At 46.2% G+C, this 26,696-nt stretch overlaps 1 protein-coding gene across 1 annotated transcript in view; it reads right to left on the minus strand.

The window, feature by feature from the left end:
* The window catches only part of ACOXL (acyl-CoA oxidase like), a 315,044-nt gene that overhangs the window by 29,710 nt on the left and 258,638 nt on the right, over positions 1 to 26,696 (minus strand). The window contains exon 17 of the mRNA XM_012742778.3: positions 20,468 to 20,538. Within this exon, the coding sequence (XP_012598232.2) occupies positions 20,468 to 20,538 (71 nt within the window). The remainder of the gene's footprint in view (positions 1 to 20,467; positions 20,539 to 26,696) is intronic.

The raw sequence follows: 26,696 nt of genomic DNA on the forward strand, positions 1-26,696 counted from the left end.
ACATGCTAGAGACTGGAAGAAAATATTTTCAAATTTCATATCCAAGAAAGAATTTGTATTTAGATTCTATAAGGAACTCTCAAAACTCAACAGTAGGAAAATAAATTGTCTAATTAAAAATGGAAAAATGATTTGAACAGATTTCACTAAAGAGCATATACAGATGGCAAATAAGCACGTAGAAAGATTTTCAAAGTCATCAGCCACTGGGGAAATGCAAGTTAAAACCACAGTGAGATGCCTCTACATTCCTACTGGAATGGCAAAAATAAAAAATACTGATGCCATACCAAGCATTAGCAATGATGTGGAGCAACTGAATCTCTCGTACATTGGGAATAGAAAGTTTCTTACGAAGTTATACACTTCCCATATGATCCGGTAAATCTGCTCTTGGATATTTACCCAAGAGCAGTGGTTCTCAGTCATGGATGATTTTTGCATTTGTCAATGTCAGCCGACCCCCCAACAACAAAGGTGTATCTGGCCCAAAATATCAAGGTTGGTAGCGCCAAGATTGAGAAGCTCTGTTCTTGAGAAATGAAAACTTCCGTTCACATACTATTAATAACTTGTACATGAATATAGCTGCTCTATTCACAATTGTCAAAAATTGTATGTACACAACCCAACTGTCCTTCAGTGAGTGAATGGATAAACAAACTGTTACCTCCATGGGGTGGACTACTACTCAGCAGTGAAAAGGATTAACTGCTGATGCATAAAACGACTTGGCTGAATCTTATGACATCGTGCTGAGTCTTTGGACCCTGAGGAGCCAGGATGGCTCTCTGGTCACCACTGTGTCCTATGGCAGAGGTGCCTGTTTCTGTTGATGGGGGACTAAGTATCCCAGTCAGGTGACGGTGGGCCACGTGCTTATGTCATAGGGGACCAAATATGCAGCCCATCATAGAAGGCAAGATGGGCCACAGACAGCCAGCCCCTAGGCATATCCTGTTTTCTGCCTTATTGAAAAGCCAAGACGCTGCTATATCCTGGCCTCCTCAGACGACAGGAAATGGAAAGTACAGATAATCCGCCTGCAGGAAACAAAATCTACAAGCACAAATGGAGATGGAAGGAAAGCTCTGGGGAAGGTAAGCAAAGACATCTTTTTACTGGTGTGTGGAGTAAGCTTGGACGGAGAGGCCAGTGGAGCCCTGCTGCTTCTGAGCCCTCAGGGCAGGCTGCCAGGGAAATGCGCTTTTCTCCTTGTGGGGGTGGTGGTCATACCGCTGGCTGAGCACCTGTGGTTGACGTGCTCCGGCGAACCCACTCTCCACCTGTTGTGTTGCAGTGCCCTGGCCTTGCCACGTCCAGTGGGAACGAGCCAATTCAGAAAGCTCAGCTTTGCAGGCAGAGATCTCTCCGGGGCTCCTACGTTACCCACTGTGTAGACGGGCTCAGAACGGTACCCCTGCTGCATGCAGAGAGGTTGGGCGACTAAAAGCATTCTTCCAGACTCTTTCCCTGACTTTATTATTATTATTGGAATTGGTTTGATGCCAACTCAACTTTCTACCACCCCCAATTCCCCGTCTGTCCTTGGCCTTGGATTATACCTTTTACTTAGAAAGTTAAAAGCCGTATGTAATGGGCTGAATTGTGCCATCCCCCCAAATGTATATGTTTAAGTCCCACCCCCCCAGAAGTGTTTAAAGATAAGATCTTTAAAGGGGGTTTTAAGTTAAAATGAGGCTGTTAGGGTGGGGCCCTAATCCAGTATGACCGGTGCCCTTGTTAAGAAGAGGGAGCCACACCAGGGCTCACGTGCGCGGAGAGAAGGCCCGGGAGGACACGGAGAGAAAATGGCCATCTGCAAGCCAAGGAGAGGGGCCGTGGGAGAAATCAAACCTGCTGACACCTCGGTCCCAAAGGTCTAGCCTTCAGAATATGACAGGGTAAATTTCTGTCGTGTAAGCCACCCAGTCTGTGGTATTTTGTTATAACAGTCCTAGCAAACTAATATACCATAGGAAGGGCATTAGCGGTCAGGAAGCAAAGACCATGGAACCTTTCCATTTCACAGATCCACTTGTCTTTCAGGCAAATTCAGATGAAATCTCTGTCCCTCGAGCACGGGCCATGTATGTATGTATGTATGTATGTATGTATGTACTCATGCATCCACCCATCTATCCATTCTCGATAATTTTCCCACATCATCAAATACAACAGCAGCTAGGGAGGGAAGGCCAGAATGAGCTGAGAAGACGCTTCTAGATCCTATGGGGAAGTAGAGGAGTCCTGCATTAGTGGTGATGAGGTCAAAAGGAGGTTTCAAGAATTTATAGGTACAAGGAAGCCCTCAGTGACCATCTGGATTAATTGTCAGGAAAGCCTTCTTGAAGGCAGAACTGGAAGAATGTACTGGGTGTGGCCCAGCCATCCAGTCTTCGCTCTGCTGGCTCTAGCTGTGGGGCCACAGGGAGGGGCAGACCAGGGCCTTCTCTGCATCCAGGAGTTTGCCCTTCAGACTCATCCTGAACCTCTGTGGAGCAGCTTAAGATGGTTCATTAATGGACGGTGTCAGGTGCTGAAATTTCCAGGCTCACCTGGTTTACTTTATACCTGTGTATCCGGGAATATTCAGCTGAATCTCATTGACTTTACCACAGCATACGAGGCTCTCTGTGACCCCTCCCACCGGGCCCCCAGGCCACTCCCCTTGCTGCTGTTTTCTCCAGTCACAGAAAACCATGTGGGAGATGCCCAGTGCTCCCCGCTGACTCTTCCTTCATGTCTGCTGCACACGCTGCCCCGCAGCCTGGAACGGGCTCTGCTTCCAGCTCCTCCTTCAGGATCCTGACCCATGCCACCTTCCCAGGAAGCTTTCCTGATGGCCTTAGAGGGCAGCTCCCCATCTGCTGCCAAGAGCAGCTTCCATTTGTGGGGTGTTTTTCAGGCAGGCGCCAGGCTCTGGGGACCACATGACATACATGATTCTTTATCTTCCCAACAGTCCGAGAGGGAAGCGCCAGGGACTGCATTTCACCCTGCTAGGAAACAGAGGTTCAGGAAGGTCCTGGGCTTGATGGGAGAGAAAGAAGTCAGCTGTGAAGGGCAGTGCCATCAACACACTGGGGCCTCTCCCTGCTCCTCCATCCGGCCCCTGGCCACCAGCTCTTATGAACCTGAGGTTTCCTTATTTTCCCCACACCCTCAACTCCCTGAAAGCAGGGCCTTTTCCCCTCCCCTGGATTTCCCAATGTCCTGGCAGTGAACATTCAGTGAATGTTTATTGAATGCACTGGTCTTCGATACTTTATTCCACTGTCATGAAACTCTTAGATTTTCAATTTCTTCCAGCAACTTATATTTTCCTAGAGCAACCACTCATTGCACCCAGCATTCAAATTTTAATTATAAATAGTGCTATAGAACACTCTTCCATGTTGTTTACAAGTTTTTTGGTACCTGTGTTTATTTCTCTCTTTTTGTTTCCACTTCCGGGTTATCTACATGATCTCCCTTTTTCTCTTGACTAAGTGAGCCAGGGGTTGTTTTAGTTCATGGTCTGCTCATTTATTTTCCAGGTAATTAGCTTGGGCTTCTACTCTTTTCTATTTTGTTAGTTTATGTCTTTCATATTTATTATTTCTTTCCATTTTCATAGCACTTATAAAAATGCACTTTAAATTGGATCCTTAATTCATCCTTTCTCATCAAGGTTTAAAGGTGTGTTTTATTTTTCCTTTGTTTCATGTTTCCATTATTAATTTTAGCAATTTAGCCTTTTCAATTTAAATTTCTTCTTTGGTCAAATATTAGTTTCAAAAGAGTGTCTAAATTGGCAAGTGAATAAGCTAGAGTTTTTTGGTTCTATATTATTATTGCTAATGTTATGTTACTGATGTAAAGAATGTTACCCAAATTATCTTTACTTTGTGGAATTTATTGAAGTTTTCATTATAGATTAACATATGATCCATTTTGGTAAAACAAAACAAAACAAAAAAACCTTTCATGAGACATTGTAAAGATGTAATATCTATTGTCAGGAAACAAAATTCAATTTATGTCTGTTAGCTCAACTTTATTGCACTCAAAAGTCTCTTCATGGCTTGGCAAGAGGTGAGTTAAAATTCTCATAACACTCTAGAGTCTCTGCGATTGCTCCTGGATTTTTCTACAGTTATGTCTTATATATATCATTGTATTATTTCATATTGTGCACAAATGTATGATATTTAAATCCCCATTATAGACTCTGACCTTTATAGTATTTTTGTCTATACACAATGGTTTTTATTGCCTTGAATTCAACCTGGAACAGTGTTTAATACTATACCCATACTGTGTTGTTATTATTAGAGTTTGCTTGGTCATTCTTTGTTCTTTTGAGCTTTTCTGAGCCACTTTGTTTTTCATGCATTTTTTTTAGCTTCTGATTTTTTAAAAATTAAATGAAACTTTTTATTTCAAGATAATTATAGATTCACATGAAATTGTAAGACATTATGTAGAGATAATGTCGTATATTTTTTCCCAGTTTCCCCCAGTGGTAACATCTTATAAAACTATAGTACAATGTCACAACCAGCATATTGACATTGATAAAATAAGATCCATCACTGGCCAGGAGCAGTGGTTCATACCTGTAATCCTAGCACTCTCAGAGGTGGAGGCAAGAGGATCCCTTGAGGTCAAGAGTTCCAGACCAGCCTGAGTGACAGTGAGACCCCACCTCTACCAAAAATAGAAAAAATTAGATGGGCATGGTGGCTTCTGCCTGTAGTCCCAGCTACTCAGAGGGCTAAGGCAGGAGGATTGCTTGAACCCAGGAGTTTGGGGTTGTAATAAGCTATAATGATGCCACTACACTCTACCTGGGGCAACAGAGCAAAATTCTGTCTCAGAAAAAAAAAATCCATCACTGCAAAGATCCTTTATATTGCCCTTTTATAGCCACACCTACTTCCTTCCTGTCCCTGCAAACATCTCCCCTTCTTACCACTGGCAGCCACTAATCTGTTCTTCAAGTATTCATATTTTTGTCATGTCAAGAATGTTACATAAACAGAATCACAATATGTAACCTTTTGGTGGTGTTTTTTTTCCACTCAGCAAAATTTTCTAGTGATTCACCCAAATTAATGTATCCATAGTGTATTCCTTCTTATTGCTGAGGACTGTTTCGTGGTATGGGCATACCAGTTTCCTTAACCATTCGCCCAATGAAAGACAATTGGGTGGTTTCCAGTTTTGGATTATTATGAATATAGCTACTATGTATATTAATACATAAGTTGTTGTGTGAATATAAGTTTTCATTTCTCTGGGGTTAAATGCCCAAGAGTGTAATTTCTGGGCTGTATGGTAAGGTTTAGTCTTCTAAGAAACTGCCCTACTCTTTTCCAGAGTAGCTGTATCATTTTATGTTCCCACCAGCAATGTACAAATGTATTATGCATTATGTTTATCACTTTTATTTATTTTAGCCATTTTGATAGGTTAATAGTGGCATCTTATTATAGTTTTAATTTGCGTTTCCCTAATAGGTAATGATGTTGAATGTCTTTTCATGTGCTATTTGCCATCTCTATCTTCATCAGTGGAATGTCTGTTTATAGTTTTTGCCCTTTTCCTAATTGGATTATTTTAACTGTTGAGTTTTGATTATTCTTTGTATATTCTAGGAACTACTTCTTTCCATGATACGTGGTTTGCAAATATATCCTCCCAGACTGTAGCTCATCTTTTCATTATCTTAACATGGTCTTTCACAAAGCAAGTGTTTTTAATTTTGATGAGGTCCAGTTTATTAATTTTTCCTTTATGGATCATGTTTTTGGTGTTGAGCCTAAGAACTCTTTGTCTAACCATAGTTCCAAAGATTTTCTCTTATGTACTTTTTTTAAATAAAAGGTTTTGTAGTTTTACGTTTTATGTACATTTAAGTCCATGATCCATTTTTAAATAAAGTCTGAAACTTAGGTTGAGGTTCTTTTTTTCTTATATTGCCAATGGATGTCCAGTTACTTCAGCACCACTTGCTGAAAAGGCTATCTTTTTCCACTGGAATGCTTTTTGCCACTTCATCAAAAATTGGTTGTGCATATTTGTGCGGGTCTATTTCTTCATTCTGTATTTTGATCTTGATTTATGTGTACATTCATCTGCCAATACCATATCATCTTGATTACAGTAGTTGTATGTCTTGAAATTGGATAGACTGATTCCTCCCACTTTATTCTTTTTCAAAATTGTTCTAACTATTCTAGTTCTTTTACCTTCCCATATACATTTTAAAATAATTTTGTCTATAGCAATAAAAAATTTGGCTTAGATTTCGATAGAAATTGTGTTAAACATATATATCTATGTGGGGAGAAATAACAGCTTTACTATGCTGAATCTTCCAATTGATGAATATGGTATGTCTCTCCATTTCTATAGCTCTACTTTGATTCGTTTCACCAGCATTTTGTAGTTTTTAGCATATATGTCCTATATATGTGTTGTTAGATACCTAGGCATTTGTTATTTTTTGAGAAATTGTACATGATTTTTAAAAATTCTGGTGTCCAGTTTCATAGTACAGCCTGCCTTCCAGTATCCATGGGTTCCATATGCATGGATTCAACCAACTGTGGATCAAAAATATTTGGGGGTGGGGTGGGGAAGATGGCTGCATCTGTTCTGAATGTGTACAGATTTTTTTTCTTGTCACTATTCCCTAAATAATACAATATAACAACTATGTACATAGCATTTACATTGTATTAAGTATTATAAGTAATCTGGAGATTTAAAGTGTACAGGAGGATATATATAGGTTATATGCAAATACTCTACCATTTTATATGAGACTTGAACATTTTGGTGGATTTTGATGTCTGGGGGGGGTTCTGGAATCAATTCCCCCCAGATAACTAGTGACAATTGTATGTAGAAATACAATTAATTCTTTAACATTCACCTTTTATCTGCAACCTTGCTGAACTCACTTATTAGTTCTAGGAATTTCTTTTCCTTTTTGCCTTCTTTCCTTTTCTTTTTCTTCCTTCCTTCCTTCCCTTCCTTTCTCTTTCTCTCTTTCTTTCTCTCTCTCTTTCAACTTTTTTCCTTGTTCCCTTCCTTCCTCCTCCCTCCCTTCATTCTTTCTTTTTCATAGAACCTTGAGATTTTCTACATAAACAATCATGTCCTCTATAAATAGAACTGTTTTTTTTTTCTTCCTTCCTGATCTAAAAGTATATGCGTTTTATTCTGTTTCTTACTGTATTGCACTGGCTGGAAATTCCAGTAATCTATTGAATAGGAATAGTAAGACCAAACATCCTTGGCTTGTTCCTGACATTAAGGGGAAAGCATTCAATCTTTTATCACAAAGTGTGATGTTAGCTATGGGATTTTTGTAGATACTCTTTATCTAGCTGAGGAAGTTCTACTCTCTTCCTATTTGTCTAAAAGTTGTTATTATGAATGAGTGTTAAATTTTGTCACACACTTTTTCTGTATCAGTTGATATGATAATGTGATTTTTTTTCTCTTTTGCCCTTCACTATGAGGAATGAGATTGATTTATTTGTGAAAATTGGACCCACCTTGTATCTTTGGAGTATACCACACTTGGTCACAGTGTATAATTCTTTTTATATGTTGCTGAATTCTATTTATTAATATCTTTAGGGATTTTATATGTATTTATAAAGGATATTGGTCTGTAGTTTTCCTTTTTTATTCTATCTCTGTCTAATTTTGGTAGTATCAGGAGAATACTAACTGCATAAAATAAATTGGTAAGTATTTCTCTCCTCTTCTACTTTCTGGAAAAAATTATGTAGAACTGGTGTTAATTCTTCTGTAAATGTTCAGTGGAATTATCCAGTGAAAGCATCTAGGTCTGGGGTTTTCTTTCTCTGAAATATTTAAATTATGAATTTAATTTACTTAATAGTTATGGGGCTATCTAAATTATCTATTTCATGTTGAGTAAGCTGTGGTAGTAAGTGTTTATGAAGAATTGGTCTACTTCCCCTAAGTTGTTAAATTGTTGTATTAATACAACATTTAACAATACAAGTTGTTAAATGTGTGTATTAACAGAATTTTTCTTAGTATTCTCTTACTATCACTCAGATGTTTTCAGGGTCTATACTGATATCATTCCCTTCATCACTGATCCTGGCAATTTGTGTTTTATCTTTGTTAGTCTTGCTAGAGGGTTATCACTTCCACTGATTTTTATTTAAAGATTCAGCTCTTTATTTCATTGGTTTTCTCTATTTTTTTTTTCCTGTTTTCAATTTTACTAATTCTGGCTCTTATCTATAATTTTTACTTCCTTCTGCTTTCTTTGGATTTACTTTGCTCTTTGTTTTCTAGATTCTTGAGGTGGGAGCTTAGGTTATTGGCTTGAAACATTTCCTTTTGTTCATGCAAGCTGTAAATTCCCCTCTCAACATCGTTTTAGTTGTATTTCACCAATTTGACATATGGTATTTTAATTTTCATTCTGTTCTATGTATTTTTTATTTCCTTTGAAAAGTTTTTGAGCTTTGCTTTATGTACCAAGCTATGGTCTGTGTTGGGTTATGTTCCACGGGCACTTGAAAATAATGTATTGTGCTGTTGTTAGGCAGAGTGTTCCATAAATGTCTATAGATCCTGTGTGTGAATGGTGTTGAGTTTTTCTACATGTTTTGATTTTCTGTCTAGTTCTGTCAGTTGTTGAGAGAGCGGTGTTGAAGTCTCTAACTATGATTGTGGGCTTGCCTATCTCTCCTTTCACTTCTCTCATATCAGTTTTGCTTCATGTATTTTATAGCTGTAATCTTTGGTGCATACATTTAGTGTTGCCATATCTTCCTGGTAGATTGACCCTTTTGTTATAATATATTGTTTTAATCTGTCTCTGATACTTTTCTTTGCTCTGATGTCTACTTTATCTGATACTAATACATCTAACCTTGCTTTCTTTTGATTCATGTTTTTATGATATGTCATTTTCCAGCCCTGTACTTTCAACTTATTTATATTATCCTATTGACAGCATATAATTAATTCATGTTTTCTAATCCACTCTGACCATTTCTATCTTTAAATTCTGCATTTAGATGATCTAAAACTAATATAATTATTGCTATATTAGAACTTCAGGCTGCCATTTTATTTTCTTTTTCTGTTTGTTTCCTGTGTTTTTTCATTTCTGTTTTCTCTTCCTTGCCTGCCTGTGCGTGACCTGGGCCTGTTTTAGCATTTCATTCTGATTTATTTAAAAAGAGTATTTTCGGGTGCATCACTCTGAACAGTGTTTTAGTATTCAGAGCTCTAGGAATTACATTCTGTATATATTACTTATCACAGTCTACCTGTATCAACCATTTGAGTGAAGTGTAAAAGCCTTACCATTCTTTCATCCCGTTATCCTCCCCTGCATACGGTATAATTATCTAAAATATTTTCTCTACATCCATGTAGAATCACAGCAGATAGTGTTATAATCTTCACTTCAGTCGTCAAGCATAATTTAGAAAACTCAAAAGGAGAAGGGAAGCGGGTTGAACTTAGTCCCTTTGTTTACCACATTCTTTCTTCTTTCCTAATTTTCTTGATCCCTTCTTTTATCATGTCTCTTCTGTTTAGATAACTTCTCTTATCCGCTTTTTTAGGGTAGCTATTCTGGTGACAAATTCTCTCAGTTTCCTTGCTCTAAGAATATCTTGATTTCCTCTTAATTCCTAAAGGATATTTGTACTGGATATAGCGTTCGGGTTGACAGTTCTTCCCCCGCCCTAACATTTCAAAAATGTTGTGTCACTTCTTTTTGGCCTCTGTGGTTTCTGACGAGAAGTCTTCTGTCATTTGGATTGGGTTTCCCCTAGAGATAAGGTATTGTTTCTCCAACAACTTTTAAGATTTTATATTTGTATTTAATTTTCAGAATTTTAGTTATGATGCACCTTAAGTTTTTGGATTTATCTTATTTGTCACTCAGCTTCTTGAATCTGTAGGTTTATATGTTTTGCCATATTGGGAGACTTTTCAACTATTATTTCTTGGAGTACTTTTTAGCCCCACCTTCTTTCTTTTTTTTTTTCTGAAACCACAATAATGTAAATTTATATATTTCATCATAATCCCATAGGTCCCCGAGACTCTGTTCTTTTTTTTTTTAAGTCTATTTTCTTCCTGTTGTTCAAATTCAGTAATTTCTATTGTATCTTCCAGTTCACTTATTCTTTCCTCTGTCCCCTCTATTTTATTGTTGAGCCTATCTACTGAAATTTCTATTTCAGTTACTATACTTTTCAATTCTGACATTTCCACTGGGTCGTTTACATTTTCCATTTCCTTACTGAGACGATTTCTTTGGTCATACTTTCTATTGTATTATTTGTTTCAAGCATGCTCATAATTACTCATTGAATCCTTTCTAACAGCTGCTTTAAAGTGTTTTTCACATAATTTTAACATCCTGACATCTTGGTGTTGGTGTCTGTTAATTGTCTTTTTTCATTCAGTTTGAGATTTTCCTGGATCTTGGTATTATGAGTGATTTTTGATTGAAGCTTGCACATTTTGACATTTTGGGTATTCTATGATGAGACGCTGGATCTTATTTAAAGCTTGTCTTAGCTAACTTCCTATGACACTGCCCCTTCAGGGAATGAAGGATGCATTGCAGTCTCTAGCGACACCCAAGGCGGGGAAGTGCTCCTCAGTATGGCTTGGGTGGGGAGGAAGGTCCAGCTCCCCACTGGGCCTCTGCTGCTAGCACCTGGTGGGAGGGCAGGAGTGCCTCCTTTCTGCTCTGCTCAGCTCCACTGACCACCAAGGAGTGGTCTCCTTACCACTGGGTGGTAGTGAATGTCCTGACCCTTTCCATTTGGCTTCCTCTGACACTACCACAGTGGGAGAGGACAGGGCGACTCGTGATTGCTGAGTGGGGGAATAAACCCAGGCTCCTCACGTGGTTTCCAATGACACTGCAGTGGACAGGGTAGAGACCTCGTTAACTGGCAAATAGAGATGAAAACCCCTGCTCGGTGCTAGGCTTCCTTTGACACAGCCCCGGTGGCAGGGCTGCATCGCCTCGTGACAGCCTAGTGAGCGTGGGCGGCTGTGCTTCCCACGTGGCCTCTCCTGGCATGGGCGGACGTGCGGCCACATTCCACGGTGCTGGGCTAGAATAAAGCGTTACCTTCTAAAAATCTTTTGTCTTGCCAGGCTCTGCCCCTTTCCTTTGGCTAAAGTAGGCTTCTTCCTTTTCTTCTTCTTCCTTGTTGTCGTTGTGTTGTTGCTGAGCACATTAGCCTTTTCCTGGTTGCTGGCGTCTGCAGCTCCAACTCTGGAATACGTGGGGCACACAGGAAACCCAGGGGGTCCCCCGCGGTGTCATTCCTCAGGTCCTGAGGCTCCTGGCTGGTCTGCCTTCTAAGCCTCCACCTCTCAGCAGCTTCTTATGCGCGCTCTGATACATAATATCCGGTGTTTCTAGTCCTTGGCAGAAAGGATACGGGTGAGCATGCCCACTCCACCTTCTTGGGAGCAGACATTTGCATTTTTCGTATATGTCATATTGTTGGGTGTCATTTTTCACCCAATCCGAGAGCCTTTCATTTTAGTAGGAGGTTTGTCTTACTTGTCTAATTGGCCCTAATCCTGACATTGAATGATATGTTTTCTGTGAGTTTTTTTCAAAATGCAATACATTAAACAATTATCCACAGGCTATTCTTCCCATCAGGCAAAGGTTTCAGTGACATACCAAGTTGCCCACCCCTATCCCATCTTTTTTACAGCCCTAGAAAGAGAGAAAGGTGGAGAGATTTTCCAGAAGCTGAAAACGTTCCATCAGGAGACCTGAGACGAGGGAGTGACTGGCCGACTGGTGCCCTCGCGCAGGCTGTTCTCCGGGCACTTCATCCACAGCCAATTTCCTCCCTCCTCTTTTTCTCCTTTCCCCTCTTCCCTCCTGTGTGCCAGCCATCTTCCTGGGCTCTGGAGAAGGAAGGAAATAGATCTCACTAATGGTTTTCTTTTCTCCTATTTCAAAGTTGATATGCATAGTGTTTCATGGTGGTTTTTTTTTTTTTAATAGACATTTAGACATTGTAAAATTAACCAAAAAGAGAGCAGCAAAAATTTAGTAAGGCTGAGAGAAAGGGTTAAGCAGGTGCGGAGAGAAGAAATCTTCAAGTGTCATACATCTTCAGTTTTTAGTTAGGGTGCGAATGTGGTTGGTTGTGGGCAGGGAGCTGCCTTGGTATGGGTGCTGGGCTTTGCTGCCGTCCTCAGCCCCATCCGGCATAACTTCCCACAGAACTTTAGCGCTAACGTCCCCTTCACTGTGTGCTGGGAAATCTGGTGTTCCTCCAGCCACTTGGTAATTCTGTTCATGTCTGGTGGCCTGGGTCCATCTCTCAGAAGTCACTGGGTAAGTCACACAAGAGATGTCTCCTGGGCACTTCAGCATCTTGATCTCTATTTAAATGGTGAAATGACAAGTCTGGGCCAGACCCTGTTGTCTCCTCCCACAAACTTTATTCTCCTGGCGCCAAATTTTGCTCTCAGTTTCCTATAAATGACTTCCATCAAATGCTTCTCATTTTCTTTCCTCTAAAGCGATTTCCTCTCCTGCTGTCCTGTCTTCTAAAGAAGCCTGAAATAAAATCTGCCCCCCTGGAATTGTGCACAGAGGAGTTGGAGAACACATGGGCAGACAGCCGCAGAGGCTGTGCCCTCCATGCTCAGGGCAGCCGCTGCTTTTCTGAACACCAGGACTTGTGCTTCCCAGCTGGTTCTCCACTTAGATACTTATTTAGATGCTTGGCAGTGAAGCGTCAGGGCAGAGCAGGTGTAATATCCTCACATACTGCTGCCATCACGTGATCATACACTCCTCTTAGGGGTTCGGGCACAGGAAGAGCTTGCTCCTGATGGCATTTTGGACTGGAAAGACACAGGCCCATTTCTCCTGATGGGAGAGCTTTGTGGAGGAGCTCGATGAAGTGCAGACTGTCAGACAGCAGAGCAAGTCCCCTTGTGGCAAGACAGGAAATCCCTCTGCCTTTCTCCTCCTAACCCCATCTCATCCCTCCCCTTCTTTCCCTCTGGCTCTGGCCCTGGCCCTGGGCCAGACACCATATTTCCAGAACAATTCTAGAGCAACTATTAGCTGATGATGGCTTCTGCTGCATTCCCTCCCAGAGACACCTGACTTTGACAATAACCACTGGAAGACCATAAAATCTTCCAAGCCAAGGAAGGAATACTGAATGCTATAATTTCCAGATAGCTATAGATCAGTTAGAGAAATGTGCACAGCAAGATGGAAGCTTCTGGATACCCCTCCCCTGGAAAGCCAACCATCCGGGCCCCATAGTTTGGTAGTCAGCTCTCAAGGTACGCATCAGCGCATCTGAAACACTCTATAAATGGAGAACTCAGAACACAACTTGTCACATCAACACGACCACTAAGCTCAGTGGAACCCACACAGTTAGTTAAATTTAATTTCCTGAAGAGACATGGAGGCTTTGCTCAAATGCCATCTCCTTGGGGGAGTCTTCCCCAAGCCCACGTTGAGTCGAGTGCCCAGCTAGGTGCTCCTCTGGCTTCCCCAATTCCCCCCTCTCAGCACTTACCCGACCCCAAGGTGCTGAGGTGTCTGTCTCACCTGTGTCTCAGAGAGCTCTCTGAGGGTGAGGACTGGGTCTCAGCAATGTTTGCACCCCCAGAGCCCAGCACAGTGCTGCACACACAGCAGGTACTCCTAAATGTTTCCGGAGAGTGGCTGTGGCAGGTATGTGACTCTTCTGCTGATTTATTACGCAGCCTGACATTCTACCGTTAGATACCTATTATTTCAAAGTAAAGAATTAGTCCTATGCCCCAAAGATCCTTTTCCAAAATTAAAGTATCATTGGAAGAGATAATTGTCACTAATATTTTGAGGGCTTGGTTTGAGCTGAACCCTTCAGAACCTTGGCACAGGCTTGGCATTTGTGGAGGGACCTCCAGGAGTGAAAGCAGAGAGGCATTCCAGGGTCCCAATGGCACAGAGGTGTAGGAATAAGAGAAAACCATTTGTGGCTGGAAAGATAGGTCTGAAATTTGATTTCTATGTCACTAATAGCTCTTTCCCCTTATGAAATATAAAAGCATTAGAATATATTCTTCAAGTGAGTCGGGTACTGGAAAAACAATACCTGGTGCACACTAGGTTCCCGGTAAACATTTGTTGAACAATTTATCTTAGGAACGCTGCCAGCCACACACTCACCCCTTTCTATGTGGCTCTAGCTTGCCAGGAACAGAGAAGAGGGAGGGAAAAGGCCAGGGGACCAGGGCTGGATTCAACACCACAGCCCCTGCCACCCCTCACCACCTGTGGTACAGGAATTCAGACCAGGGACTGGCACTATTTACCCTGGACCGGGTTTGGAAATGCAGTCATGCCCCAAAAGAGAACCACTTTTCCTGCGTGGTCCCATCTCCAGCCGTAGGTGACTGAGTGGGCCATGGGTGTGTATGGTACACCACAGCGGGCAGTCCCCGAGTGCCTGGGCCTGCAGGGCAGAGGGAAGCCCGTGCTGTTTGGGGGCCCAGGGCTCTCTCAAGGGCATGGGGGTGAAGGTGGGGCCCTCGAGCACGACAAGGGCTATCTGCAGAAAGAAGGACATCACAGCTTGCCCTGCGTGTGATAGGAGGTGTCTGTCATTAACCACTGGCTGCTAGATTTGGTGCTCAAACTAGCTACCACCTACACGTGTTGAGAAAAGGAAGAAAGAGCAGTTAGAAAGCAGGAAAGAGGGAAAAACCCCACCTCGCCCACTTGACAGGCTCAAACTGCCACTGCTAGCCGCCCGTGAGGCCGGGACAGTCCCCTGCAAATGCCTGGGTTGCGTGGTGAGCACCCTATGAGAACCGACAGCGCTGAGGCCTTCCTTGAGCACAAAGGCAGACAAAGGGCCCCTGCATGGCCGTGTGGGACCAGTCCCCACGCTGGGCCCTGAATGGCTCAATTACTGTTCCTAGGACCCAAGGGGGGGCATTGAGAGGAGGACTTTGGGAGAAGTGAAGCAGAAAGAATCTTTGTGACAATGACAATTTAAGAAACACTAGACAACCAGCTTGCTGGGGCGCATCTAAACCTTCTGCGGGGAGCGAGGCGGTGGAGCGGCCATGTGGAAAATCCCCTTTCCCCTCGGAGCACGCTGGTCACCACGCTGAGGGAAGGGCATTGTTTCCCTTGTGAAAACCCTCATTCCTGACAGGATCCCATCAGGGTAGAAGAAAACAACGCCTGTTCCTGAGAAGAAGCCGTATTTGGTCAATTTGGAGGACTGAAGGGTGGGGTCGGTCCTTCAGAGATTTCTTTTTTCAAGAAGGCTCAAGTGTGTCTGACATCTTAAAACATCACTGGGCAGAGAAAGAGTTGCATCTGGCCAACCAGGGTGGGAAGGGGGCATGGGAGGGAGACCTGGCGTCCCCCTTCCACACCTGCCCAGGTTCCTCTATGCCCTGGGGGCAGCTTTAACACTTGGCTGGTAAGAAATGCTAAGGAAGCCTCTGGCAGCATTCAGCCCCCCAGGCTCCTGTCCATGGATCCTTCCTGGGGAATCGTCTCTGCAGGTTTGCCTGACCTGGGCCTCGGCCCCCAACCTTGCCCACCTACCCTGATGGGCCGCCGCAGGTACCACTGGGTAGACAGCACATACGCAAACCGCTCTGCGTGTCTCCCCAGACCGAAGCATCCTCCCTCTCACCACCACACGCTGCCCGCCTCAGCCAGCGCTCCACGGAGACCGGGTGGGAGCACTGTGGCTGCTGGCATGTGACAGCCCTGCCACAGGTCTGCAACTTGGGAGCAGAGATCCAAGGTGGTGCTAAAATGGGCCCAGCCGGCTGCTGGTTTATTTACTAATTTTCGTACAGGTGCCTTGGGTTTTGTTACTGCTTTCTGCAGTAAATGTGGTATGATAGCAGATCCCACCTACAGAAAGGCCTGTCTTCACCCTCACATGGTGCCCCTGGACAAATGGCCAAGTGGACCGAGTCAGCCGAGTTGGGGGGCGGCCCAGTGGGGAACATTCCGGGCACCTGCTCAGCATCACTGGAGCGGGAAGCCTTGCTCTGAACCAATCTTTTCCTACTGTCTTGCTCTAGATATGACACATCAGCCAAAGCTCCTTCAATACCAGCTCCTGTCTCCTGACCCGGGGAGCAGCATTTCCAGCAAAGCCGCACACCCAGAGCATCCTGAGGGAGGAAGGGAGGTCCTGCAGGTGGTGGCCTCCAGAAGTTTTAGGCCCACTGAAGACCCTGTCTGGGGCTGCTGTCTCCCACTCAGATTGGAAGCAGCTACTTCCAGGGTGTAAGAAACTCCCAGATGTGTAAGAGCAAAATGAGGAGGTGTGATCGTTTATATTCAGCTTAGGAAATCATGGTCCAAATGCAGATTGGCACCAAGAAACCTGTCTTCCTGCCAATTTCCATCCAAAAAAGAAGGTATAATTTTTAAGACGAGACAATCCTGGGGGGAATGGGTGTAGGGTCAGAGAGAGCAGCCTGCTGAGCAAGGTTGAGCCATGTGGTGGAGGGAGGGGTTTGGACTTGATTAAAAACTAGGCCGACCTGGCATCCTAGAATGCCTGGGACAGTTAGAACTGTGCCTGTCATCCAAGCTGCATTTTTAATGGTACCCCTTTCACTCTCAAGAAAGTCTAGGTTTGGAGGATTTCTGTGATCACCCTATTCCACAGAAGAGAAGCAGTTAGGCTGGAAAGGAATGCAGAGTGACATGTGGAGCCTCAAGAAGGTGCATTTGGCAGCACCTGGAGGGGAGGGACAGGGGGAGAGGGCCAGGCTGGTTCATTGCCAAGAGTATTTAGAACTACAGGTTGTTGGCGATGTCCAGTAATAAATATGCAGAGTATAGATGTTGGAATGGTCTTTGGAGGTCTTCTAATTGATGTCTTTTACCAGAAGAGGACCCTAGGCTAAAAAAGATCAAAGCGACCTTCCCAAAGCAACGCAGTGGTCCCTGGCAGGCTGGGGACTAGAACTTGCCCCTTTGGGATCAAGCCCAGGTGCTCTTTTCTGGGACAGAGGGAGAGGTTGGCTCTGGAAAAGGCTGCAGAGGATGAACAGACGAATGGGTTCCTGAGCAGCAGCGTGGGGACAGGGACACGCCACAGGCTGTCCCCTGGTCCTCATGCTGGGGGTGGGGAGGACAGAGACTGGTGAGGTTTAGACTTGCTGAGTGGAGCTGAGGCTGGGGCTTAGGCGGCACCTGGAGTCCCCGGGGAGTGTAAGTGGAGACAAGGGTGGAGAACGGGTCCCCAGGGCAATGATCACGAGGGACCAAAGAGATTAACTGACAGATAGAACTAAGAAACGGGTAAGGACAGAGCTCAAAAGTGAATGAGGACAGATATATAATGTATGGAATCTAAATATGTTCTAGAGTTCAAATAGTAGTGAAATCTCACCGAAAGGCAACTCTTAATAAAAGCTATCTAACCTCGGGGTACCTCTTCCCTACCTAGCCCTTTCCCCGGGCTGCAGTGGGGTGTGCAAACCTTCAGTTAGTAACAGCCTTGAGCTCTGCTTGGCAGATGGGGAAACTAAGTCACAGAGAAGCTGGCTTTTTCCCATCTTACAGTACTCTTAGCAAGAAGGTGTGATTAACAAGACAGCTGCAACAGTCCTTCTTGTGGTTCCGTCACAGTCTCACCTCCTGTGTGTGCTCTTGTGGTGCAGGGGTGGGGCGGTAGATTTTTCTATGAATTCAGTCACCTGAGTGGACGCCCCAGGAAGAAGCCAAGCCAAGAATCTGGGGACCCTGGTTTTCTGGTCCTAGTTCTATTTCCTGCTAACTAGCTGTGCAATGGTGGCTAGTCACTTCTCTCCCTTTCTCTCCTGCCCTTCCTGGTCACCAGATGAAGGCTCTGGCCTCCACCATCTGCAAAGTCTCACTGTGTCTGTTTTCCTGGGGTATCTGACCTTGGCCCAGTGATATGCTTAGCTGTGTGTTCATCTTTTGCATTTCGTTGGTGGTCAGTGTGCAGAGCACCGTCACAGATTAGAACCAAATATTCCTCTTCAGGTCTCAATTTCCTTTGACTATGTAGGGATGCAGCAATATGCGTGCAAAATATAATTTTTAAAAATAACATATTTGGCCCAGATCTGTATTTTTTTTTTTTTTTTTTTGCCTCCAACCAGTTTTCATGAGGTTAACTAAATCTGTAACTTGACTGCAGATGGTCACCAGAGCAAACACAATCATCTCACCATAGTGGGGAACCTGTGGCCTTCTAATTTCAAGATTGTTCTTTTTAAACACCAGCGGAGGCAAGAACAGCTCCATCTTTCTCTGCTGCACCCCTTTTGATAAAAGGATTCGTTCTGTACAATTTGGATTCAGTCAAAAGGCTGCACTCAAGGATCTAGAATGCACATGTGGCCCCAAGGCTGCAGGTTCTCCACCCCTTTGTGGCAGGCTACACACCACTGTCACACCCACATGGTATCCTCCAATATGCGACATTGAAAAAACCTCAATCTCCTGAAAAATAATTATGAAATAGTTTCAGTATATATGAACTGAGAACACATTTTTATTCAGTGAAACTTCTTTGATGATGCCTGTTCAAATATCTGCAAATATTGAGAAAACACCCACAGACATCCTCGGTTACCGTGGCCACACAGTCTGCAGAAACCAGAAGGGAAGACACCAAATACTAAATGTCACCGAGGACCGTGCAGGGTTCAGGACACCTCAGGCCATCTTAACCTTCCTCTCCCAACCCTAAACTGTTAGTTTCTAACCAGATGTGCTAGACAAGCCAGGACAGCAGGAGTGTGGGCAAGTGGTGAAGCTGTGGAAGGAGGAGAGGGCTTTGGGTGATATATTTTTCCACTTTCTCACTCTAGACATGAAGGGAATCAAAGAGGGGCTGCAGCGTCCCAAGCCGTGGAGGCGGAGGAGAGCTGGAAGCAGGCCTGGAGGTGTGGTTGCCTGGGGCTGGGCTCTGAGATGCCCATGTAACCTCCAGGCAGGGCACAGGGGCTTCACCTCCTGAAAATGGGGGAGTGAAGGATAGTGGGAGAAGAGCAAGAGAGAAGCAAGAAGGAGCAGATGGTAGATGACAGGAGAAAATGCCAGACAGAATGGGGAAAAGAGGCCCTGTGTCCTTGTCACCTTGAACAGTTAGTAGGATAAAGAAGTGTGGGGGACCAAAGAGCAACTTCAGGGTCACAGAAAGCCAGGCTGCACCTGGTAGGAAAGGTCCTTCTGGAATAGAGCTTGGGGCAGGGAATAAAGAATTAAGTGTGCAAAAATAACCTCCAAATACTAAGACAAGCTCAGATGTGCCCAAATCTGTGCCATTCCACGTGAGCGCATCGCACACTCAGGACTGTGGTGAACCAGAGCTCCCAGATGACCCCAGCACTTGGTGTCTACAGCACGTCTTTATCATAAAACTAACATCACTGAAAGCTTAAAAAAAATAAGACAGACCAAAAATATCACATCTTAGGCAAATGAGTTGAAAATCCCTCAGAGTGACACCTATTTTTTCCCACCCATTTCTAAAGTCAGAGGACACCTGCTGAAGAAACTGGTCTCTAGGTAAAGACATGCAATTCCTGGTACAGGTGGTCTCTTGATGGCACAGAATGGAAATGACATCATGGAAACGCTTGTGGCTCAAGGTCAGTCTGCACAGTTTCTAGGTGAGCACAGGAGTCTCAGGCATTGGTGGGAAAGTGTGTGTGTGTGTGTGTGTGTGTGTATGTGTGTGTACCTCTGTGATCTGCTGGCGCCCACTGCTCTCTGCCTTTAAAGACAAGGTTTAATTTAACTCATGTGGCTGCTTGCCAAGTTTTTCTTTTGGCTCACCTAGATGTGCAACCTAAAATGTAGGTTATGCCATTTGGAGACGCCTCTGCTCCTGTCACTTGGAAGGAAATAAAACAATTGTTACTGGGGGGGGGGGGAAGAGTGTGTCTTCCACACAAGGGCAAGGAATCGATGACATAAGATGCTCATTCCAGTGGTTAATATGAGCAGTCTAATTTGTGTAGCATTCCCTATGGTGACAAAAGTAGGAGGTGGCAGACTGGGGACGTATGGAATCCTTTGTCTTAATTAAAAAGTATAGTGGGAGACGTGGAATTTGGCCAAGCCTCATAAATCTGCTAAAAGAATCAAGACTCTTGTCAGATAAGTTTAAATAGAACCAACAGAGCCCTCTGGGGAATTAAATAGATTCCCTGCTAGTAGTTGACACCCACTCTCCTGTCACTTTCCTGCTCTCTGCAGACGGCAGTTGTGCTCATTAACCGGCAACCCTCCTACTCACCGATGACAAGTTTATCCCCATGGAGCACAAAATTCAGAGATGATAAATCTACTCCCGCTTGTAAAAATGAAACTCTCCTTGGGGCAATAAAAATGCTACGAGCCTTTAGGAAATAAGTTCTTTATCTGATAACCTACCTTCATTAACAAAGCCTGGTCCTCTTGGTCGGGACAGCTCTTCACTGCCAGGGAGAACTGCTCCAAGGTAACTGCAAGGGAAGAAATAGAAATGGTGAGCAACCTCACTTCAGACTCTGAGCACCTCCGATACGCAGGAGAACGTTATGGTTATAAGAGATACACGTGGCATGCTGGCCACCCTGCCTCCGGGGGAGGGCGGGAGAGCTTGCCAGCTGTCCCCTGCATGGGTCAGGGCCCTCACACAGTGACTTCTGCACACGATCAGCTGGGACAGTCCCATCAGAGCACAAAGACATTCCTGTCAGCAAAGCTCCCCCCTCAACTGCAGGAGGACCTGGGTTCAGCCCCCAGGTGGGCCATCTTGTCCTCCAAAGACCACGCTGTATCCCTGTTTCCTGTGACGTCCATCCTAAGGACTCCACATGCCTTTGTAAATTTGGCAGAGCTACATTTTCTGTCTCCATCTTCTATCATGATTTCCATGGCTTTGACTTGACTCTTCATGCAGGCATGATATGACCCCAAGCGTTGACTCAAGCAAACCCCACAAACTCCCCAAAATATACCAAGTCGTCTTTCTCCAACCAACCTCCTCCAGTAGAATGGTGGAGAGAAACCCAAGGTTCACAAAAAAATGTCTTAACTATCATTTATATTGGCTAGGAAAGCTCCAGGAATGTTAATGCAGACAATTGACACAAATCACACTCCCCTTCTCCATCTCCGTGGCCAAGCTCCCGCCAAAGACCCACTTGTGTGAGCACCAATTTAGACTGTGGTCTAAGTAAGCACCAAGCCACAGACTGCCTTCCATGCACCCTGTGTTGACAATAGTTTCACTCTTGAACATGCTCCCACAACTCCTTGCCACCCTCAGATTTCAGTCTGACATGCATGAGGGCTTTTACTAAGTTAACCAGTCTAGACTTCAGCCTTTTATTGCTACATTCCAAGTTGCATTCATCCTTCTGTGATAACCCTTCAGTGCTGCCTGCTGGGAGCAGTTCTACCTCTTGCCTTTGAGGAGAGCAGAGCTCAGGCCTCCACCTGAACACCACGGGCCTGCCCATCCCGCCGACCAAAGCCACTGACCTCCGGGGTCCCCAACCTACACAGACCCCACAAGGGTGAGCAGAGCTAAGCCCAGACTCCAGAAGGAGGGACGGTCTGATTCCACAACTTTAACCCCAAGCATGTCTGGATGCCATGTTTATAAATACAGATATTTTAAAGAGAATTATATTAGCAATAAAGAATTTTCATCAAGAAGACATTGGGCAGGGTTTTTGTTTTTGGTCATTTTCAATGTTCCCTATAAAATACAATTCTTGAAACCGTTTTCATCTCTGACGAAATTACTCTGTGTAGTCTCCACTGCTATCAGTCGATAGTATCCTATGCTGATAATTTCCTCCAAGTCTAAATTTTTGCTCTTACCTAGTCAAAACATGTTCAGGATCAATAAAGTGATCAACGTTGCCAGCTTTACACACTCTCTCCATTGCATATATCCATATTAATTACATAGAATATTAATTGCTTCATTACATAGAATCTTCAATTTAACATTTTTTTAAAGACTTAACTTTGTCCCTAAATGGACAAAAACTTGTAGAATGAGGTAGGAGCCCCAGCTATACACAAATGCATTTGTCGTCTCCATTTGGAACACATTAGCCCATGGAAGACCCTGGGAGCAAGACCACTATTCCCCAAGCCTGCTGCCAGCTCCACTGTGGACTTGTGCTGTGGACTGGTTTGGTGTGACAATGTATTGAACTCTGACTATTGGCTGAGGATGAGTGAAGAATAATCTACAAATTCAGGCTAGGTTTTCTTTAGATATTTTTAAAGGTGGTTACTTTACTTGGGAAAGGTATAAGCTCTGACTTAGACTCTTACTTGCTGCACCTGGTGGAAATCAGTGCCCTTGCCCTGGCTTCCTTAGGAGGCTGCTCGATTCTCAGCCTCAGCTCTCTCTTCTCTGGGGGGCCCTCACATTCATGCTCTAATTGCCCATGCACTGGACTCCACTGTGACACTTCTAGTGGTTCACAAGACATGACACCCAGTTGAGGTTACTTTGAACTCCATATGTCTAATCCGCACCAGTAGACTTCCACCCCAAGCCAACCCTTTCCCGCATTTTCCTATTCCAGCCACTGCGGCTCCAAGCCTGCATCTTGGATTCTTCTCTCATGCCACCAAGCCTGCTGATGCTTGCTGCACGGGGTCTCTCGGATGCACTTCTCTCCCATGGTACCTGCACTGTGATTCCTGGAGAACTTTCTAACTCACTCCCCAGCCGTAATGCCCACTGCTGCCACCACACCAAACGTGGCACGGCTAGAGGCCCCAAGCTTGTGGCTGGCATTCCCCTTCACCTCTCTAGGCTTAGCCCCTCTTCCCCACTGCAAACCACCCTCTCTGACAGCCCCCCACCATTCATCCAAGGCTCAGTCCCCGGCCCACGTGATCCCTCCCTGTTTCCCTCTGGTCTGCCCAGATCCCAGCCTTCTCCTTGGCGTACCAGGTGGAGTGGCGGCCGGCACAGGCTCAGAGTCAGACAGAGCTGGCTTTAAATCTTCACTCCGCCACTACTGGGCGCATGACCTTGGACAAGCCACATGTCCTTGCTGGACCTCTAGTTCCTCCTCAGTCCCATGTGAAGCCCAGCGCCTTGTGCTGGAGCGGGCGTGAGGACTAACAGAGGGGACTGCAGGGGGAGGAATGATGGCAGCACCGAGTCAACACTCTGTCTCATGGTCCTGTCTCTTTCTTCTCTTTCCCTGTTTGATGCCTCAGCATGACACGTGATACTTGGGGTTTTACCTTCCCAGTCTCTAGTTCTTAGTTGTAGGTGCCGCCCTGGCCTCAGGACCTATGTCCTAGCCCAGACTCTGTTCTGTCCCCAGCATGTCCAGCGTGCCCAAGGTCCTGACCCTGTTTTGTGGGACGGGACCAAAGTGCATTTGTAGGAACACACAGCCACACGGATGGAGTTCCCCCTAACACTGGCTGAGTTCCACGAGGCTAACACCCCATGACTCTCTCCACACAGACTGCAAAAGCCAGCCTTGGGAACGGAGGTCCGGCAGACGCAGGGTGCACCTGTGCCCCGGCTATCTTTCCCTGACCTCAGGTGCCATTGTGGCGCGGCCCTTATGCCAGCAGTGGGTCCCGCTGGCACCTCACACTGCTCTGGCCCCTACAAATCCCCGCAGAGGACAGGGTGAGCACGGCTAGGCACTTCTCTCTACCAGGTCCGTGCGGCCACTTTCCCTGCCACCTGTTCACTGTTGACTTGTGGGGAGATGCACCATGAGTGACAAGCTGACATTTTAGGTCCCTCCCCCTCCCTGACTTTAAATAGGAAAAAAACTCAAACTGAAAGCATCTGTGGTATCTGCCCTCCTCCACCTCTGTTGCTGATTCAGGGCCCTGACTGCCTGGTGAAAACAAGACACGCAGCAAAGCAAGTGCCAGCAAAGCCAGAGGTCCCACTGGGGACACGATTTTCCCTAGGGGACTCTCAATGGAATCATTTTCTTGCTTCACCATCTACTGATTTAACCGCCAGCATGAGACCAGCATGAAGTGCTTCCCCGTCTGGGTATGTGCTGCCACGGCTTGCAGGAGTCTGACGGCTCAGTGCCGCTGGGCCAGCGCCCTTCTCTGGGAGAAGAGGCTTCAGGAGCTGCGGGTCCCACATCCCCTGCTGGCCTCGCCCTGGGAGCCTCGAGGGTCAGGCTGCCCTAGCGTCCACACCAGAGGCTCCTGGCCAGGGGCCTCGTCACTCAGGACTCCTTTCTCCATCGAATCTGTGGCACAGGGTGGGACACCATGGCCACTGTCTCTCAGCCCTCTCCTGTCACCTGTGTGTGACAGTGGTGCTCTCAGCTCCTTCTGCAGAACTGCCTGTCACTCCAGGCCTCTGAAGTCCCCCACCCACCTCTGCTTCACAGCATAACAGGGAAATGTTGAAAGAGAGAGAAACAAAAGGGCTTCGTTTTGCAGAAAGAGCTCTAGCTTTGTTTTCAAAATCAACACAGAGGATAAGGGGGACCTTCAGCTTCTTGGCAAGTAGCAGTCATGGCGAATCCAGCCTCCTGTGCAGCGAGCCGTGCGAGGGCTGTGGAGCTGGCCCTGGGGGGACCTCTAGGTGAGGGCGAGGGCCCAGCTCACTGCCCTGTACCCCAGCCTGCTCTGCCAGGGCCACTGGCTCACGCCCTCCGTTCCAGAGAGCATGGCGTGTGTGGGCCTCCCTTCTCCACCCCCATGTCTGCGAGCCCACGGGAGCCAGGGGCGCCTGCTCTCCGGCAGAGAAGCCCTCGGCCTATAACCAAGTCTCAACATGTTGTCTGCTCGAGCACTGGGATCTCAGCACTTCCCAAGCACAGCCTCCTCTAGGAGGGAGATGGGCCACTGCTTCTCCAATGCCACCCTCCTTCCAGGCCCCTGCCACCACCTCCTGGCAGGGCTTTGTTCTCTAGCCTGCTGGTCACACTCACTTATTTTAGTCTCCACCCTCCACTCATCCCCACCCTGGGTCTCTTTCTCCAAAGCACATGCCCCCGAGGCCAGGAAAATTCCCCTCTCGGGAGCCAGGGTGTGACGGTCACTCTCCAGCAGAGGCCCCGCTCCCTAAAGTGTCCAGCACGCCCGCAACCCACCCCAGCCTGCTTTTCTGGGCTTGTTCTGGCTTCTCCTCCAAACACTTCCCTTCTGAAGAGGCAGGCCCCTTGCCATCCCCCGAACGAGCCGTCCACTGTGTCACCTCTGCCTCTGTCCAATTGGCAGCCTCTTCCCACCACGCACGGCCATGTCCCAGCTTTGGGATCCCATGCATACTTCAACACCCAGTACCGACGGGTCTTCTGGGAAACCGTCTGGGGCCTGGGCCTGTGCAAGCGCCCTGTACCTCTCACGGGCTCGTCCCAGTCCACGCAGGTGAGGGCACCTGTGTGCACATCTTTATGCCCTCTGCTGATTGAAAGCCACACACAGTTCTGATAACCTAAGCCCTATGTCTTACAGATGGGAGGTACTGAAAACCTAGTAGGTGAATACAAGGTGAATTTCCCCCGCTTCTTTGAAACCCCTAAGAGGGGGGCCATGTTGATTGAGACTCTATTTATCCAGGCAGGCAAAACACCAGCTCAGCCGATCCTGGGATGAGAACAGTGCTGGGTCTCGCTGACATCTTGGAAGCCTTGACCTAGTCTATGCCATGGGAGAGCCACGGGTAACAGCTGCCAAGTCCTCATGGGAGCTGCGCCCAGAGCAGGTGGCATGTCTGCAGGGGCCAGACCCTATCTGCAGGGCTCTGGGCCTGGGGACAAAAGTACCTTCTCTCTCTCCACGTGCCGGGCACGGCACACCGAGACACTCACCCTCCTTCTGAGGGTTCAGTCCTCCAAAGCTGGCTGCTAAAGGAGCGTCCGTGGCCTTTGTCTCAAGCACAAAGTCAGGAGAGGGAGCACGACAGCCACCCCCTTTCCTGGAAGGCAGAGTCCCTTCCACCTGGGGCCAATGTGGCTGTTTGCTCAAGGAGAGTCGGGGGCACAGCTCATCTGGGCCCCTCTCAGGGGCACGTGGACCCTCTGTGCAGGAGGCTGGCCTCCCTCCGGTGGACGGGGCACTGGCTCCCTCATCTGACAGGGCCGCCGCTCACCATGGCTGGCGCTGCTTCCTGGGGCCTGCTCGGGCTCAGCTGCGAGCCAGGCATAGAGCCAGAGGCGACCATTGGCAGAAGCTGCTGCCACTGCATCTTCTGCCTGGTATTGACACCACCCGCCAGCAGGAGATTTCCCCAGGGGACTGCCCCATCCCACCTGCAGGTCCCCACGCGCCTGCCTAGAAAGAAAACTCCAACAGCGGTATTGAGTTGGAGGTCATCTCACCACCACTGTCCCATCAGGGGAACAGAAGTCGACCACTTTTAGAAAACAAGAAGCCGTGGACTCTGGGTGTCACGGTTAAATCGGGAAGTTCAGGGACAGGGTAGCCATGAGAGATTGCCTAGGGCAGCGACTGGTTAGCCGCTCTGCAGGGATTCCCCTTTCACCTTCCAATCTACCAGAACGCTCCTGCTCGGGGCCTGGATATCTCTGGGCCCTGCAGGGTCCTCTGCCACACACCTGCCGTGGTGTCTGCATGTGTGTGTGCCCCTGTCCCGTACCCTGCACACAGCCGGGCGGAGCTGGATCCGGATCTCTCGTCTCCA

Source organism: Microcebus murinus, chromosome 3 (assembly GCF_040939455.1).
Source record: "Microcebus murinus isolate Inina chromosome 3, M.murinus_Inina_mat1.0, whole genome shotgun sequence".
In the NCBI taxonomy this organism is placed as follows: Eukaryota; Metazoa; Chordata; class Mammalia; order Primates; family Cheirogaleidae; genus Microcebus; species Microcebus murinus.